Source organism: Saimiri boliviensis, chromosome 17 (assembly GCF_048565385.1).
Source record: "Saimiri boliviensis isolate mSaiBol1 chromosome 17, mSaiBol1.pri, whole genome shotgun sequence".
NCBI lineage: Eukaryota > Metazoa > Chordata > Mammalia > Primates > Cebidae > Saimiri > Saimiri boliviensis.
In genome coordinates this window covers 21,810,012-21,823,767 of record NC_133465.1, presented here as the reverse complement: position 1 = coordinate 21,823,767, position 13,756 = coordinate 21,810,012, and the positions used below count along the sequence as shown (strand labels likewise).

Sequence of the window (13,756 nt, the reverse complement as noted above, 5' to 3'; positions counted from 1 at the left end):
CAGGCTGCCTCCCACCCCCGTGGGTGGCTCTTCACTGCCCCGGGCACTGCCGGGTCTCCCCTTGGCCCACCCTGACCCCACCATCGAGATTAGCCTCAGGCTGGGCACGGTGGCTCACACCTGTAATCCCAACCCTTTGGGAGGCCAAGGCAGGAGGGTGGCTTGAGCCCAGGAGTTGGAGGCCGGCTTGGGCCACATACACGGTGGGGCTGCATCTCTTGGAAAACACACGAGACAAGCCTCATTTCACCCCATGGCCCTTCCAAAGGATTTATTGGTCATATTTACATCTATTGCAAATTGTGAGGAGGCAGCAGGCGCCACCCCAGGCCTCAGCTCCGTTCTCGAACGTGAGGCTGAGGTGCAGAGACCTGAGGGGCAGAGATGGTTCTTCTCACCCCTCCCCTCAGGGTCATGGATCCCAGCAGGGGTTCAGGGACCAGAGGCTGCCTCCTCAGCTCAAGGCACAAACACTGTGGTTAGGGGTGGGAGGCGAGGCATGGGCTCACTCCTGGAGGCCAAGGGCTGCTGGCAGAGGGCACCTTCTCTTTACTCCTTCCCCTCCTGGTCCCACCCTGGCCAGGCCCTGGATGGGTGGACACTTGAACCGTAGACCAAGGCGCTTAGCTCCTGGACTGCCCTCCTCAGGCTGGAATCCCAGCACCATCAGCACCCTGGACTGGGGCAGTCCCCCTGTCCTGGAGGGACAGGGCAGAGAGCGCCCAGCGGGGGCTGAGGGGCTAGAGACTGGCCAGGCAGGGCCGAGTTTCCCTGTCCTCACGTGGACCGGAGGGCAGAGCTGGGGAGAAGTGAAGGTGGCTGTCCTTACTCCTGTTCTTAATTCCTGCTTGCTAGGAGCAGTGTGCCCCAGGCCATGAATGAGACCCCTCTGGCAGCCTTGCTGGCTCTGGCGATTCAGAGGCCAGGACTCCCCAACCCCAGTTGGGGACCCTGGTTGGCAGGCCATGTGGGCACCCAGGGTGTGGGGCCCAGGGCCTCCCTGGAGGGAGCTGCTGCTGGGGAATAGGGCAAGGGTTCGCCCCTGGGGGGATGCCTTCCCCACCCTTGCCTGACCAGCTCCGGCCCCAGCCTATGCCAGGAGGCGGATAACCCCGTTGTCGGAGCCCAGCAGGAGGTGGCGTTTGGTGGGCAGCAAGGCCAGGCTGGTGAGCGTGCCGCGGAAGTTCTCGGAGCTGAGCTTCGTGGTGGCCTGGGAGGGCGGCTCCAGCAGGGAGCAGACACCAATCTTGTTGGATACGGTGCCGGTGACCACCTCGCTGCCGTACAGGTCAAAGGTGTGGATGGGGTCAGACGCCGACTTGTAGTGATGCGTGGGCTTCTGCTCCAGCTCCTTCCAGACGGTCAAAGAATGGTCAGAAGAGGAGCTGACCAGGACGCTGCCCTCTACTGCCTGTCCGGGGAGAGGGGAGCCTCAGCCCGGGCCCGGGTCCTTCTGTACACCCCGGAGCCCCGAGGCCTTCATTTCCCTCTGCAGTCTCTCCAGGAAGACAGGCCGTCCTGGGTGGGTGACAGGCCACCACCCTCCCATGCCATATTCAGCCTGGTTCATTTGAATACACTCAGCATCAGTAACCTGGTGGTCACTCTAACTTGAGAGCTACGTACAAGCATTGTGCTGAGCAAGCACGTGACCACACGTGACCTTCATAACAACCCTATGTGGTGGGTGCTGCCATTGTCCCCATTTTACAGAGAGGAAGACTGAGGTTCAGAGACATGATGTAACCACACCACAGTCACGGGGCCAAGAAGCAGCAGAGTCGGGATTAATACCCAGGCTGACCCCAGAGCCTTCTGACAAACTCTTGGAAAGTTAGAATTTAGAGGCCCCTGGAGCTCAGGGTTCCTGGGGCCCGGGAGGGAGCCAGCCACAGCCTGCTCTTAGCAGGGCCACGCATGTCGCCTGGCCTCCAGCCGCAATGGGAGGAAAGACCCAGCTGCCTGTAGAAATCGTCCCTGTTCCTCCCCTCCTGGGCCTCCCTGAGCAGCTCCTTGAGGCCTATGATTGAGAACAGGGGAGGGGGGTGGCGGGAAGGAGGAGAGGAGGCGGTAGGGCAGGATCCCCATGCCCAGGTGTGCCCCTGCCCTCGCCAGGGCAGCCCAGCAGGCCATGGACTCTGCTCAGTGGTCTGCGGGCAGTAAACAGCCTCCCAGCTGAGCTTATTTAACCCGAACTGGGTCACGGACAGGGCCTGACCCCTGCTCCTCCTAACAAGACAAATATGGACAAGGGTTACTCATTAGAACATCTGACAGGGTCAGCTCAGCCCCCGTGGCTCCCGCCCCCACGGCCTGACGCCTGCCGAGGCCCCAGCTTCGAGACCTGCTCCTCCCTCCCTGCCCATTGATCCTCTGCCAGGTATATAAGACATGCTGGCTGGAGCCTGTCCCCAGGCAGGCGGGCCCCAAGCAGGGGTGATGAAGGGAGAGGGACGGGGGCTGGGCGGTAAGGGAAGGGGACCTGGCCCATCACCTTGATCTGCAGAATGTCCCCCTCATGGGCTGGCCAGCCTCGCAGAACCAGGCCCGTGCGGGTGTCCAGGAGCACCATGAAGCCCGAGGAGAAGCCAGCCACGACGCTCCGGCCACTGGGGCTGACTGCCAGGGAGCGGACAAGCCCGGCGTTCAGCCCACCGCCCAGGCGGAACTCGTGCTGCAAAGAGGACAGCTGAGCTGAGGCCCGACCTTCCGACCCCCGCTCCCCAAGGCCCTGCTCACCACCGCAGCCCACACGGCAGGAAGGCCTGAGCTGGGACCCTCATGGAGGGGCAGGACAAGCCCAGAACCCCACCCCACTCACAGGCCGGGGTCCTGCCCCCCAGGGGGTGCTGCTGTGGGTGAGCTGGTACCAAAGAAAGTAACAGTGCCCCAACAACATCCTGGCTTTCCGTCTTTGGGGAGTCCCTCCTCCCTGTCAGGTCCCCAGAGAACCAGGCGAGTGCTCAGGGCGCTGGATGCCCCCTGACCTGCAGGCCAGGCTTCCTGCAGTCCACAAAGCGCAGGGTGGAGTCGGAACTGGCCATGGTGATGCTGGTGTGGGGGGCGGGCATGACAGCCACCGCCGTCAGGGGCACCCGGCTGTCCAGCAGCTCCACTGCGCGAAGGGTCTTCCCTGGGGAGGAGAGGCCAGTGGATCTGGGGCCAGCAGCTGCTGGGAGAGCTCTGGCCACTTCTAACCCCCTAGCTCATCCCATATCTGCCTCCCAGTCCCCAGGGAGCCTTAGGAAATGCTGAAGACGGAGTCTTGCTCTGTCGCCCAGGCTGGAGTGCAGTGGTGCAACCGTGGCTCCCTGCAACCTCCACCTCCCGGGCTCAAGTAATACTCCTGCCTCAGCCTCCCAAGTACCTGGAATTACAGGCGCCTGCCTCCATGCCCCACTAATTTTTTTGTATTTTTAGTAGAGACAAGGTTTTGCCATGTTGGCCAGGCAGGTCTCGAACTCCTGGCTTCCCAAAGTGCTGGGATTACAGGAGTGAGCCACCGCGTCTGGCCTAAACAAGTTTCCTTACCCTCCCTCCTTCCTGCCTCCAAGGCCAGGCCAGGCTCCCATCCCCAAAGCAACCTCCTCTCTCTGCACAGCGCCGCTGACCCGGTGCCCCCTCCCTCTGTCTGCCCTGACACTACCCCTTCCCCCCTTTTAACCTTATTTCTCCCTATGGTGATGCCAAAAAATAAGCCACCACTGGCGAAATAAATACCATCTGCCACACATGAAGCCAAAACCCTCCGTGAGCTCTGTTTAGACGGCAGTGGACGCTTCAGCAACAGGACCTCGCTCAGGGCCACTCAGCAGCTAAGCCGGTGGAGCTGACGCAGACCCAAGCAGAACAGATTCTGAGCCCTAACTACTCTTCTAGGAAGACTCTGGGGCATGACGCCCCCACTCCCGGGCCCCCTTCCCAGAGGCCTGGCGGTCGCAGGAACACCCCCAGAACAGGCTGCAGCTGGGCCCGCTCACCTGTGAAGGGGTCCCAGATGTGCACAGCCCCGTCGCAGCTCACCACGTGCTGCGGGGCCTCGAGCTGGTCCACGAAGAAGACACTCTTGCGGTGCTGGGTGTAGACCAGGCGCGGGGCCGTCTCGCAGGTGCCATCCCCGTAGTTGTACAGCGGCCAGAGGCGCACGGTCCGGTCCTTGCTGCCGCTCAGGAAGAAGTCCTCGCTGCTCAGCGGGGCCACACACTTGACAGCTCCCGAGTGCCCGGGGAAGCTCTGCAGGCGGATCTGGTGGAAGTGAAAGTGGGCGTCCTGCTGGCTCACGCCGATCTCATACTGCCAGTAGGCCAGCCAGTTTCCACTCAGCCCGTGGGCACTCCGCGGCAGCTCCTGCTTCAGGGCGTTGTCCTCACTCCCGCAGCCCAGGCCCCCGCCGCCCGCCCCTGAGATGGGGCCCAGCGGCCCGGGGCTCTGGGGCTGAGAGTCAGCGGGGATCTGGATGCGATTCCCCACCAGGACGCTCCCAAAGGTCCCCGAGTGGCCGTCGTCCTGGGGGCAGCGTCCGCCTTGGGGGTCCCACTCGGGGCTCGTGCTGGGCACGGTGGGCTCCATGCTGGCAGGGCTGCGGCTGCTCGGGCTGATGCTCTCCAGGTACAGCCCCGCCAGCTCCCCAACCAGCTCATGGTTGGGGATGATTTTCCGGATGATGTCACCTGGATGAGAGTGGTAGAAGTTCCGAGATTAGGGAGGACGGCAGGCGGCGGCCATCACCCATCCGAGGACTCGGGAACCACAGAAGATGGGGCAGGTACTGGCTGTGCAACTCTGGGCAAGTAACTCTGTCTCTGAGCCTGCTTCCTCCCCGGTGAAATGTGGGTTCATTCTGTTGTGATATACACATGAGCGTCTTCTATATGTGCTGTGCCTCGCTGGGCACTAGAAGTAGAACAGGGAACGAGATGGGTGGGGCACTGCCCTCCCAAAGCTTAGATTTCAGTGTCGGGGCGATCAAACGTCTAACCACAGGGCTGCTGGTCCTCTCCGGGGAGTTGATACCCTGCACCCATCAGCATAGCACTTGGCAGGCCCAGAGGGGAAGCTTCGGAAACAGGAGGCCACTCCTTCCGTCTCACCCGCTCCCAGAGACCGCCAGTCCACCGCCCTGCCTCTCCTGCCTTCCCCGGGGACACTGCAGGCCAGCTCCTGGGCCTCTCTTGCTGGCTAATGCCCAGTCCTTGTTTGTATGTCCCCTTGGGAGTAGGAGTCTGAGGCCAAATCCCTTTGTTCTCACCCAAAAAACTGCTTAGAACCCACTGTGGACTCTGGGGGAAGGGCAGAGAACAGGGCCTCCCAAGGGAGGAGCCAGCCACAAAGGCTGAGCAAGGGGACGCGACGGGGCAGTACCCAACAGGCAGGAGAAGGGCACGTAGATTGTGTACGCCATCTCCAGGGTGAACACCTTCTCCAGCTCGTCCAGCAGGGCGGGGTCCACAGGCCGCTGCTGCCCGTCGGAGAAGACCACCTCTGGCAGCTGGCCCTCGCCGCGGCCTGCGGGGTCCAGCTTCAGATCCTGTAAGCAAGACGCACAGCGGGGTCAGCTGGGTCCACGGCCCCACCCCGGCCCGCCCTTCCTGGCAGGTCCGTGCACCTGCTGCCGAAGCTCATGCAGCTGAGAGAAGACCTGGAAGAATGTGGCCACCGGCTCGCTCAGGTGCTGCTGGACCATCTCCTGTCCGATGCGCAGGCAGATGAGCGCGATAAGGCTGATGGTTTTCACACACAGGATGGTCCGCGCCTGGGCGCCGCTTGGGAACCTGGAGACAGAGCTCGTGAGCTCCAGCCCCTGGCTCTGCAGGATGTGACCAGAATCTTTCAAAACCTTTATTGATTGATTGATTGAGTTGGAGTATTGCTCTGTCGCCCAGGCTGGACTGCAGTAGTGGGATCTCAGCTCACTGCAACCTCCACCTCCCAGGTTCAAGCGATTCTCCTGCCTTAGCGTCCTGAGTAGCTGTGACTACAGGTGCTAATTTTTTTTGTATTTTTAGTAGAGACGGGTTTCACCACGTTGGCCTGGCCGATCATATATATATATATATATATATATATATATATATATATATATATATTTTTTTTTTTTTTTTTTTTTTTTTTTTTTGAGACGGAGTTTCGCTCTCGTTACCCAGGCTAGAGTGCAATGGCACGATCTCGGCTCACCGCAACCTCCGCCTCCTGGGCTCAGGCAATTCTCCTGCCTCAGCCTCCTCAGTAGCTGGGATTACAGGCACGCACCACCATGCCCAGCTAATTTTTTGTATTTTTAGTAGAGACGGGGTTTCACCATGTTGACCAGGATGGTCTCGATCTCTTGACCTCGTGATCCACACTCCTCGGCCTCCAAAAGTGCTGGGATTACAGGCGTGAGCCCCGTGCCCGGCCCTTGGCCTATATTTTTAGAGATGCGATCTCACTTTGTTGCCCAGGCTGGTCTTGAACTCTTGGACTTAAGCAACCTTCCCGCCTCGGCCTCTCACAGTGCTGGGATTACAGGCATGAGCCACCTCACCCGGCCATATCAAAAGCCTTAAATGAAACGAGCTCAAAGATCAACTGGTCCAAACCAAATGAGGAAACTGAGGCACAGGAAAAGGGTGTGGCTTGCTCGGGCTCACACAGCCGGGCTCAAAACCAGGACTCATGCCGCCTCGCCCAGTGTTGGCTCCTCTCCCCTAAGCTTCCCAGCCCCTCCCGGGAGCCCTTCCACTGGGCAGCGCCCCCTACATCGGGTGGGGCAGGGCCTACCCCGTGACGAGGGACGTGAGGAAGCTGAGCACAGGCAGCAGGACCTCGTGGCTGATCCGGGGCAGGATGTCCATGAGCGTGGTGTCCGAGAGGTACACGATGATCTTCTGAGTCAGTGTCACTGCGGCCAGCAGCCCTGCTTCCTTACGGCTGTTGAGTCGGCTGGGGCCTGAGGCGCTCCCTGGGGCCACCTAGGGCGAAGCGAGCAGATGAGGGCCAGGCAGCCCCACGGACTCCCGGGACCCCAGAGGCCCCGGGCTGGCCCTCAGGTCCTCAGCCTTCCCAGCCCCGGGCCGCCCAGCCAGCAACTGACCAGGTAGCTGATGTAGGGCAGGTACTGGTAGGTGAGGACGGGCTCCCCGTACAGGTGCGCGAGGTGCAGGAGGCAGCTGAGCACCGGCCCCGACGCCACATCGCCCAGCACCGGCCGCTTCTGGTAGATGTTGCCGGCGCTCAGCGGGGGGCTGTCACCACTGCTGGCGGTGAACTGCTGCCTCGTGGGCCCTGCCGAGGAAGGCCCAGCAGCCCTGAGTCACCGGTGGCGGGTGGGAGGGGCTGGCCCTGCAGGGCTGTCCTGGCCGCGTGAGCTCCCTCCAGCCTGTGGTCTGCCCCTGCCCTACCCAAGGCGGCCACTTACAAACTGGGACACAGGACCCGCCGGGAGGTGATTTGAGGGAGGGCCGGGAGGGATCTCCGTTGGAGAGGGCTGGAGATGGGCAGAGGGCCTGGGAGAAGCCCCGTCTCCAGCACCGACCGCAGGCCTCCTTACCAACATAACAAGATGTCAGCAGGCGCAGCAGGTTCCGGGCCACGTGGCGGGAGGCCACTGTGGGGCCGAGCTTGGCCGACAGCCAGCGGACCATCTTGCAGGCTGTATCTGGGAACGGGAGCAGGCCCTGAGCACCTCAGATAGCAGGGCTCAGCACCCTTGCCGCCCCGCCCCACGGCACCCCACTCAACCACCTCAACCGCAGCTATGCCCAGAGCCCAGCCCGGGCAGCGGCCCCACATCACCCCCTCCATGCAACAGCAGCAGAGCTGCCCAGGCCTGGCCTCCCCACCTCAGACACCACATGCAGCACGTTTCCTGCCAGTGGGTCTTCTGAAGCTCCTTAACCAGGCCAGGCCGGCTCTGGCGCCCTCCCTCCAGCCTCTTCCCTCCACTCCCTCAGTCTCCCCTTATTGGCCTTTGCCTGCTTCTCCTCTGTAAAGGAACATAACAGCCTCACAGCCTCATGCACGCTGTTCCCTCGCCTTCAGAATTTTTTTTTTTTGCCCGTTTTTGCCTTCCTGCTTCTGACTGCTGCTTGAACCTCAACTGTCTCTGTGTTTAAGGAAGCTGCTCTGACCCCCGAAAACCAGACAGAAAAGCAGCTTTCTTTTCTTTTCTTTTCTTTTTTTTGAGACAGAGTCTCAATCTTGGCTCACTGCAAACTCCACCTCCCAGGTTCTAACGGTTCTCTGGCCTCAGCCTCCTGAGTAGGTGAGACCACAGTTACCTACCACCACACCTGGCTAATTTTTAAATTTTTTTTTTTTTTTTTTTTTTTTTGAGACAGAGTCTCACTCTCTCACACAAGCAGGAGTGCAATGGCGTAATCTTGGCTCACTGCAACCTCCACCTCTGGGTTCAAGTGATTCTCCTGTCTCAGCCTCCCAAGTAGCTGGTATTACAGGTGCCGACCACCACGCCCAGCTAATTTTGGTATTTTTAGTAGAGATGGGAATTTCACCATGTTGGTCAGGCTGGTCTCAAACTCCTTACCTCAAGTGAACCTCCCTACTCGGCCTCCTAAAGTGCTGGGATTACAGGTGTGAGCCGCCGTGCCCAGCTGAAGAGCACCAAGTTCCACTCCCTAGTAGGAACGCAGCCATGTTCTTTATGGCACTAACATAACACACGTGCTTAAGACCGTCTACACTGCAGCCTCTCGTCCGCTGGGTGTGAGCTGCGTGAAGGCAGGCCCGCATCTGTGTTGCAGGTAGACCTGGCTCGATCCACCGCCTGGCACAGAGTAGGTGCTCTGCAAGGGTGCAGGGAGAAGTAGGAGGTGTTGTGGCCGACACCCCCAGACCTGGGAACTCACCGAGGAGGATCTTCTGCTCTTTGCCTTCTGACTGCTCTGGCAGCGGCTCCTCCTGTCCTTCCCCATCTCCCCCACTGCCGCCGGCCACAACCGCCTCCATGGACAGCACCGTGTCGGACAGAGTGAGCTCAGTTGCCCCGGTGACCTCCTCCTGCTCCCCCTCCTCCTCCTCTAACAGCACGCAGCCATCCTCCTCCTCTTCCTCCTCTGAGCCCTCGCTTTGCTTCAAGTCCTGGCTGCTGTCGCCTGATCGGAGGCTGCTCTTGTCCACGGGGGTGGCCCCGTCGTCTGGAGCCCGCTCCTCGCCCAGGGAGGTCTCGCTGGTGCTGCTCTTGTCACTCAGTCGGCCCAGGCTCACAGCCTCAGCCTCCTGGGGCTGGGGAGACTCAGTTACATAGAGGCCGGCTTGGAAGTCCTCTGTCTCAGGGAGGTCAGCCTGGTCGTGGAAGCTGACGCCAGATGTGTAGTCCAGGAGCCCCAGGCCCGAGGAGGTGGGGGGCTCCCCATCCATGGGAATCTCCTCCCCAAAAGCGCAGGAGCCCGGTCCGGCCCCAGGCAGCCCACTTTCCTCGTCCTCGGCAGCCGCCACCAGGTCCTTGGTCTCCTCCTGGGAGGCCTCTGTGCCTGCCAGCACCTGTAGGACATGGGGCAGCAGGTGAGTGAGAAAGGCCTGCAGCCCCAGCCGCACCATCAGCTGGGCCACGAAGCAGTCGGTGTACAGGTAGAAGCGACCGTGGAGCTGGCAGGGGCTCTCGTAGGCACCGATGAGAGGCTTCAGGAGGTACTTGTTGGCATTTTTGGGGCCCAGTGCCTTGGCAACTGGTTCGAACAGGTACCAGGCAGTGTACACGGCCGTGTGCTCCTCGGACATGAGTGACAGCACAAAGGGCAGCAGGATCTCCAGGCCCTCAGGGGTGATGTCACTCAGCACCGTGCCCAGCTGCTGCCACAGAGCAAACACCAGCTCGCGCCCCTGCGCCTCGTCCTCCACGCGCCTTGCCTGGTACAGGAGGATGAATCTGTGCAGTGCGGGGAAGTAGGGCGGGAAGGGAACCACGGAGCTGAAGGGGCTGAGCAGCTGGCCTGGGCAGGGTGGGGGCAGTCCCTGGGAGACAGGCCTGTACTCGAACAGCCGGTCCAGCTTGCCCCTCTCTGCTCCCAGGGGGCCTTCGGGGCCACTGAGCTGCAGGAGCGTGTCCAGCACAGGCTGCAGAGACACAGGGACCTCCTTGGGGTGGCGTGTGCAGAGTCCCCGCACGGCCTGGAAGCGCACCCACAGAGGTGCATCGGGCTGCAGCGTCCGCACCCTGGAGGCGAACACCATCTCTGCCAACAGGACGCCCAGCGCCTGCATGTCCCTGTGGAACAGGTGCTGCAGCAGGATGGCCGGCCGGCCCCGGGGCTGCTCAGGCACCTCCCACAGGCCCCCGAGGCCCTTGGCCAGGAAGTTGCCTGTTTTCTCCAGCTCCTCCAGGGCCTGCACGGGGTGGAAGCCCTCGGGAAGAAGAATCCTCCCCTCCTCACCCTCCCCAGGGTCTGCCCCAGCAGTTTTATTCCTGCGGCTTGGACGAGAGGCTGAAGCCACCGAGAAAGACAGAAGGCCAGGGGCTGCTTGGCCGGAGAAGGAGGCCAGCTGGTCCCCTGCTTTCCCAGCAAGGGAAATGGAATCCAGAGCCTCTGTGGCCTGCTCCAAGTCCTCTTCTCCTGCCACTGGCCTATCTCTGGCCCAGGTAGCCTCACAGGGAGTGGCCTCTAAAACTGGCCGGCCCACCCCATTTGGAAGCTGTCCCGGGTCCTCCCGGCCCTCGGTCTCCTGGATGGTTTCGATCAACAGCCTGGGGATGAGTGGAGGCTCGGGTAGGAGGGCAAGAGTCCCGGCCAGGCGCTGCGGATGAGGCTGGTCGAAGAGCTGCACCACCCCGTAGCTGGCCAGGTGCGTGTGGGCGTCCACCAGGTGCAGACACACGTTCTTCTCCTTGACCGCCTCCTTGCCCTGGAGTTTGTAGCCAAACGTGAGGTCAATCCAGTGGTGCAGGTCCTGGGACACCTCCCGGCTCTCCAGCAGGGTTCGGTGGGCAGCCACAAACTCCTGGCTGGAGCCGCACCAGGACGGCACGTCCAGGTCGGGCATGTCGGGGTGGATGGAGCGGAAGATGGAGGGGTCGCTGTAGAACTCGGGAATGCACTCGTCGGGGGTCCAGCTCTGCATCCGCTCCATGCTGGCGGGATACTCGTGCGGCTCCCACTGCGCCCGCACGTGCCCACAGAGCACCGCGCGAGGAGTGCGCCGAGCCTTGTACACGTAGTATGTGATGTCTGACAGCACGTCGGAGATGTGGTGGGGAACATGGGGGGATTCCCCGCCGCCCGCGCCCCCTGCCGCGAATGCCTGCCGCGTCATCTCGTAGGTGAAGTCCAGCTGCTTATCCCCTTTGTTGAGACGGAACTTGGACTTGCGCAGGTCTCGGAAGCGCCCGTGCGGCGTGGTGAAGTCCACCACCCAGGGCAGCACCGGGTGGTAGTTGGGGTCCCCCGGCCGCCGGCCCGCCAACCGATTCAGCTGCATGAGGTAGTGGAAGTTGCTGATGCGGCCGTGCACCCAGTCTAGCACCAGGCCGCCAAGTTCCTCCTGGCCGGAGGGTGGCCCAGGCTGCCCTGCCCGCTCCTCCTCAGACTTCCTGCCCGCCTCACCCCTTGCCACGGGAGCCTCCTGGCTCTCGTCCTCCTCGGGCCTCTCATAGGCACTCAGGTCCAGCCGCAGCTCGCTGCAAAGCTTCTCGTCCACCGCGATGTGGTGCAGAGACAGGGCCCCGCACGCCAGCCCCTGGCGGTGACAGGCATCCATGGCCCTCAGCACACGGAAGAGAATGAACAGCACCTTGGCCTGGCTGTTGGTCAGCTTGGCGGGGCTGAAGGTGACCACGTCATGGAGGGAGAACGGCAGGTGAGGGTGAACCACATACAGCATCTCCGGAGACTCCAGCAAGGCCTCCGCCCGTAAAAGACTGGGGCAAGCAGGGCCGCCCCGAGGGGGACAGGGACCTTCTCTGGCATGTGATGGGCACTGGGTGGCTTCACCCACTGGCAGGAAGGAGCAACCGTAGACCCTCTGCAGAGCCTGCCGTACTGACTCCAAGGCAGGGGCTGCCGAGGGCGCAGGGCTGCGACTGTAGGGCTGCGCGTACCGCTGGTATGCGTGGCGCCACAGGTTGCGGTAATTCTGGGCAGCGAGGTCCTGCATGAAGCGCGTGAGGGTCTCGGGGCCGCAGGGCCAGTCCTCCGAGGCCAGGCCCCCGCCCAGAGGGTAGGACAGTCTCCGCTTCCGCAGCCCGTGCACCTCCACGCGCGTCCAGCCGGGGGGCAGCCTTTGCACCGAGCGCTGCAGGAGAGTCTGGACTTCCGCTTCTGCCAGGCCCTCGGCGCGGGGACAGGGGCCCGGAGGCAGGCGGCGATCGCGGAGGCTGGCCAGCCAACGGGCAGGAACCAGGGCCACCACGTGGGTGCCCCTCGGGGCCGGCGCCAGCTGCCGGGGATCGATGCTCAGGTCCCTCTCCACGCTCCGGAGCAGCTCCCGCATATCTGGGCCTGGGAGCGGGTACCAGCCCCCGGCCGGGGTGCTCGGGGTGCCTTCCCGGCCCCCGCTCCCCTGGGCCATCTCCTCCGGGCCGCCCGGGGGCACCGCGGGGCTGAGCCGGGCCACGGCGCTGCTGGCGACGGCTTCCGGGGTGCCAGGCCGGCAGGGCTGGGACGGGTGCGGGGCGGCTGCGGGGGGCCGGCGACGCACAGGGCCGGGCGGGGCGCGCTTACCCTCCGCGAGTCCTGAGCTCGCTCCGGGCGCGGCGGGGCACAGGCTGCCGAGCGCGGGCACCGGGCTCCGCCGTGACGGGTCAGCTGACGCGGGTCACGTGACCGTCCCGACACGGAAACAAGCGCACGTGGCTCCGGGGGCCCGGGCGGGACCCCGCCTCCTGCCCGCGCCCCCTCGCGCTGCTCAGCCAGGCTGCGTCCGCGCCCTACCGTGGCCGCGCGGGTCTCCCGGCAGCTCCAGCCGGCCGGGCGGAGGGCGGTGCCGCCTTCCCACCCCTCCCTGCCCCCTCCAGCTCGCGCCGGCGCGCGGGTCGGGGAGGTTGTGCCCGGAGATGCCAGGCTTTAGGGAAAGTGCTAGCCACGCAACCAGGGGCACAACTGGGACTTCTGCGGGTTTTTTTTGTTTTTTTTTTTTTTTGGTTTTTGTTTGAGACTGAGTTTGGCTCTGTCCTCAGGCTGGAGTGCACTGGCCCGATCTTGGCTCACTGCAGCCTCCACCTCCCGGGTTCCAGCCATTCTCCTGCCTCAGCCTCCCAAGTTGCTGAGACTAAAGGCGCCAGCCATCACGCCCGGGTAATTTTTGTATTTTTTAGTAGAGGCGAGTTTTCCTCCTGTTGACCAGGCTGGTCTCGAACTCCTGACCTCAAGTGATCCACCGCCTCGGCCTCCCAAAGTGCTGGGATGACAGGCGTAAGCCACTGCGCCCAGGCCCAACTGGGACTTTGACATGGAATCCCCTTGGCGCCTCCATGCCACCTTCCATAGGAAGGAGCTTTTTAATCTTCCTAAGTACTTAAACAGGAACATTCCATTTGGCCCTCCCAGCACATTCTGTGAAGCAGTGAGGACAGTTATTACTGTTTATATTTTACAGGTGTTGACCAAGAACTGCTGAAGAGGCTTGTCCGCGTGGTGGAAAGGACACTCAGAAGCTGGTGTCAGACTTCTTTCTGCTTCGCAGCACTCCCTCCTGACAGCCCTCCTACAGCCTTTAAAAAAAAAACAAAACAAAGCTGGGCGTGGTGGCTCAAGCCTGTAATCCCAGCACTTTGGGAGGCCGAGGCGGGCGGATCACAAGGTCGAGAGATCGAGACCATCCTGGT

At 62.4% G+C, this 13,756-nt stretch overlaps 1 protein-coding gene across 2 annotated transcripts; it reads right to left on the bottom strand.

Moving 5' to 3' along the window:
• Positions 1–244: 244 nt before the first annotated feature.
• Positions 245–12,818, bottom strand: WDR81 (WD repeat domain 81). Of its 2 annotated transcripts, XM_010340046.3 has the most exons (10): positions 8,847–12,812; positions 7,529–7,636; positions 7,073–7,263; positions 6,760–6,950; positions 5,606–5,771; positions 5,362–5,527; positions 3,981–4,670; positions 2,988–3,133; positions 2,495–2,674; positions 245–1,411 (listed from the first exon to the last, which is right to left on the bottom strand). In XM_010340046.3, exons 1-10 carry the CDS (start codon positions 12,499–12,501, stop codon positions 1,091–1,093), a joined length of 5,814 nt encoding a protein of 1,937 aa, XP_010338348.3. In that variant the 5' UTR covers positions 12,502–12,812; the 3' UTR covers positions 245–1,090. The 2 variants fall into 2 exon arrangements, with proteins under 2 accessions (XP_010338348.3, XP_074244447.1); XM_074388346.1 differs by lacking the exons at positions 245–1,411; positions 2,495–2,674; positions 2,988–3,133 and having other exon boundaries at positions 4,269–4,670; positions 5,417–5,527; positions 8,847–12,818.
• Between the last annotated feature and the right edge of the window lie 938 nt (positions 12,819–13,756).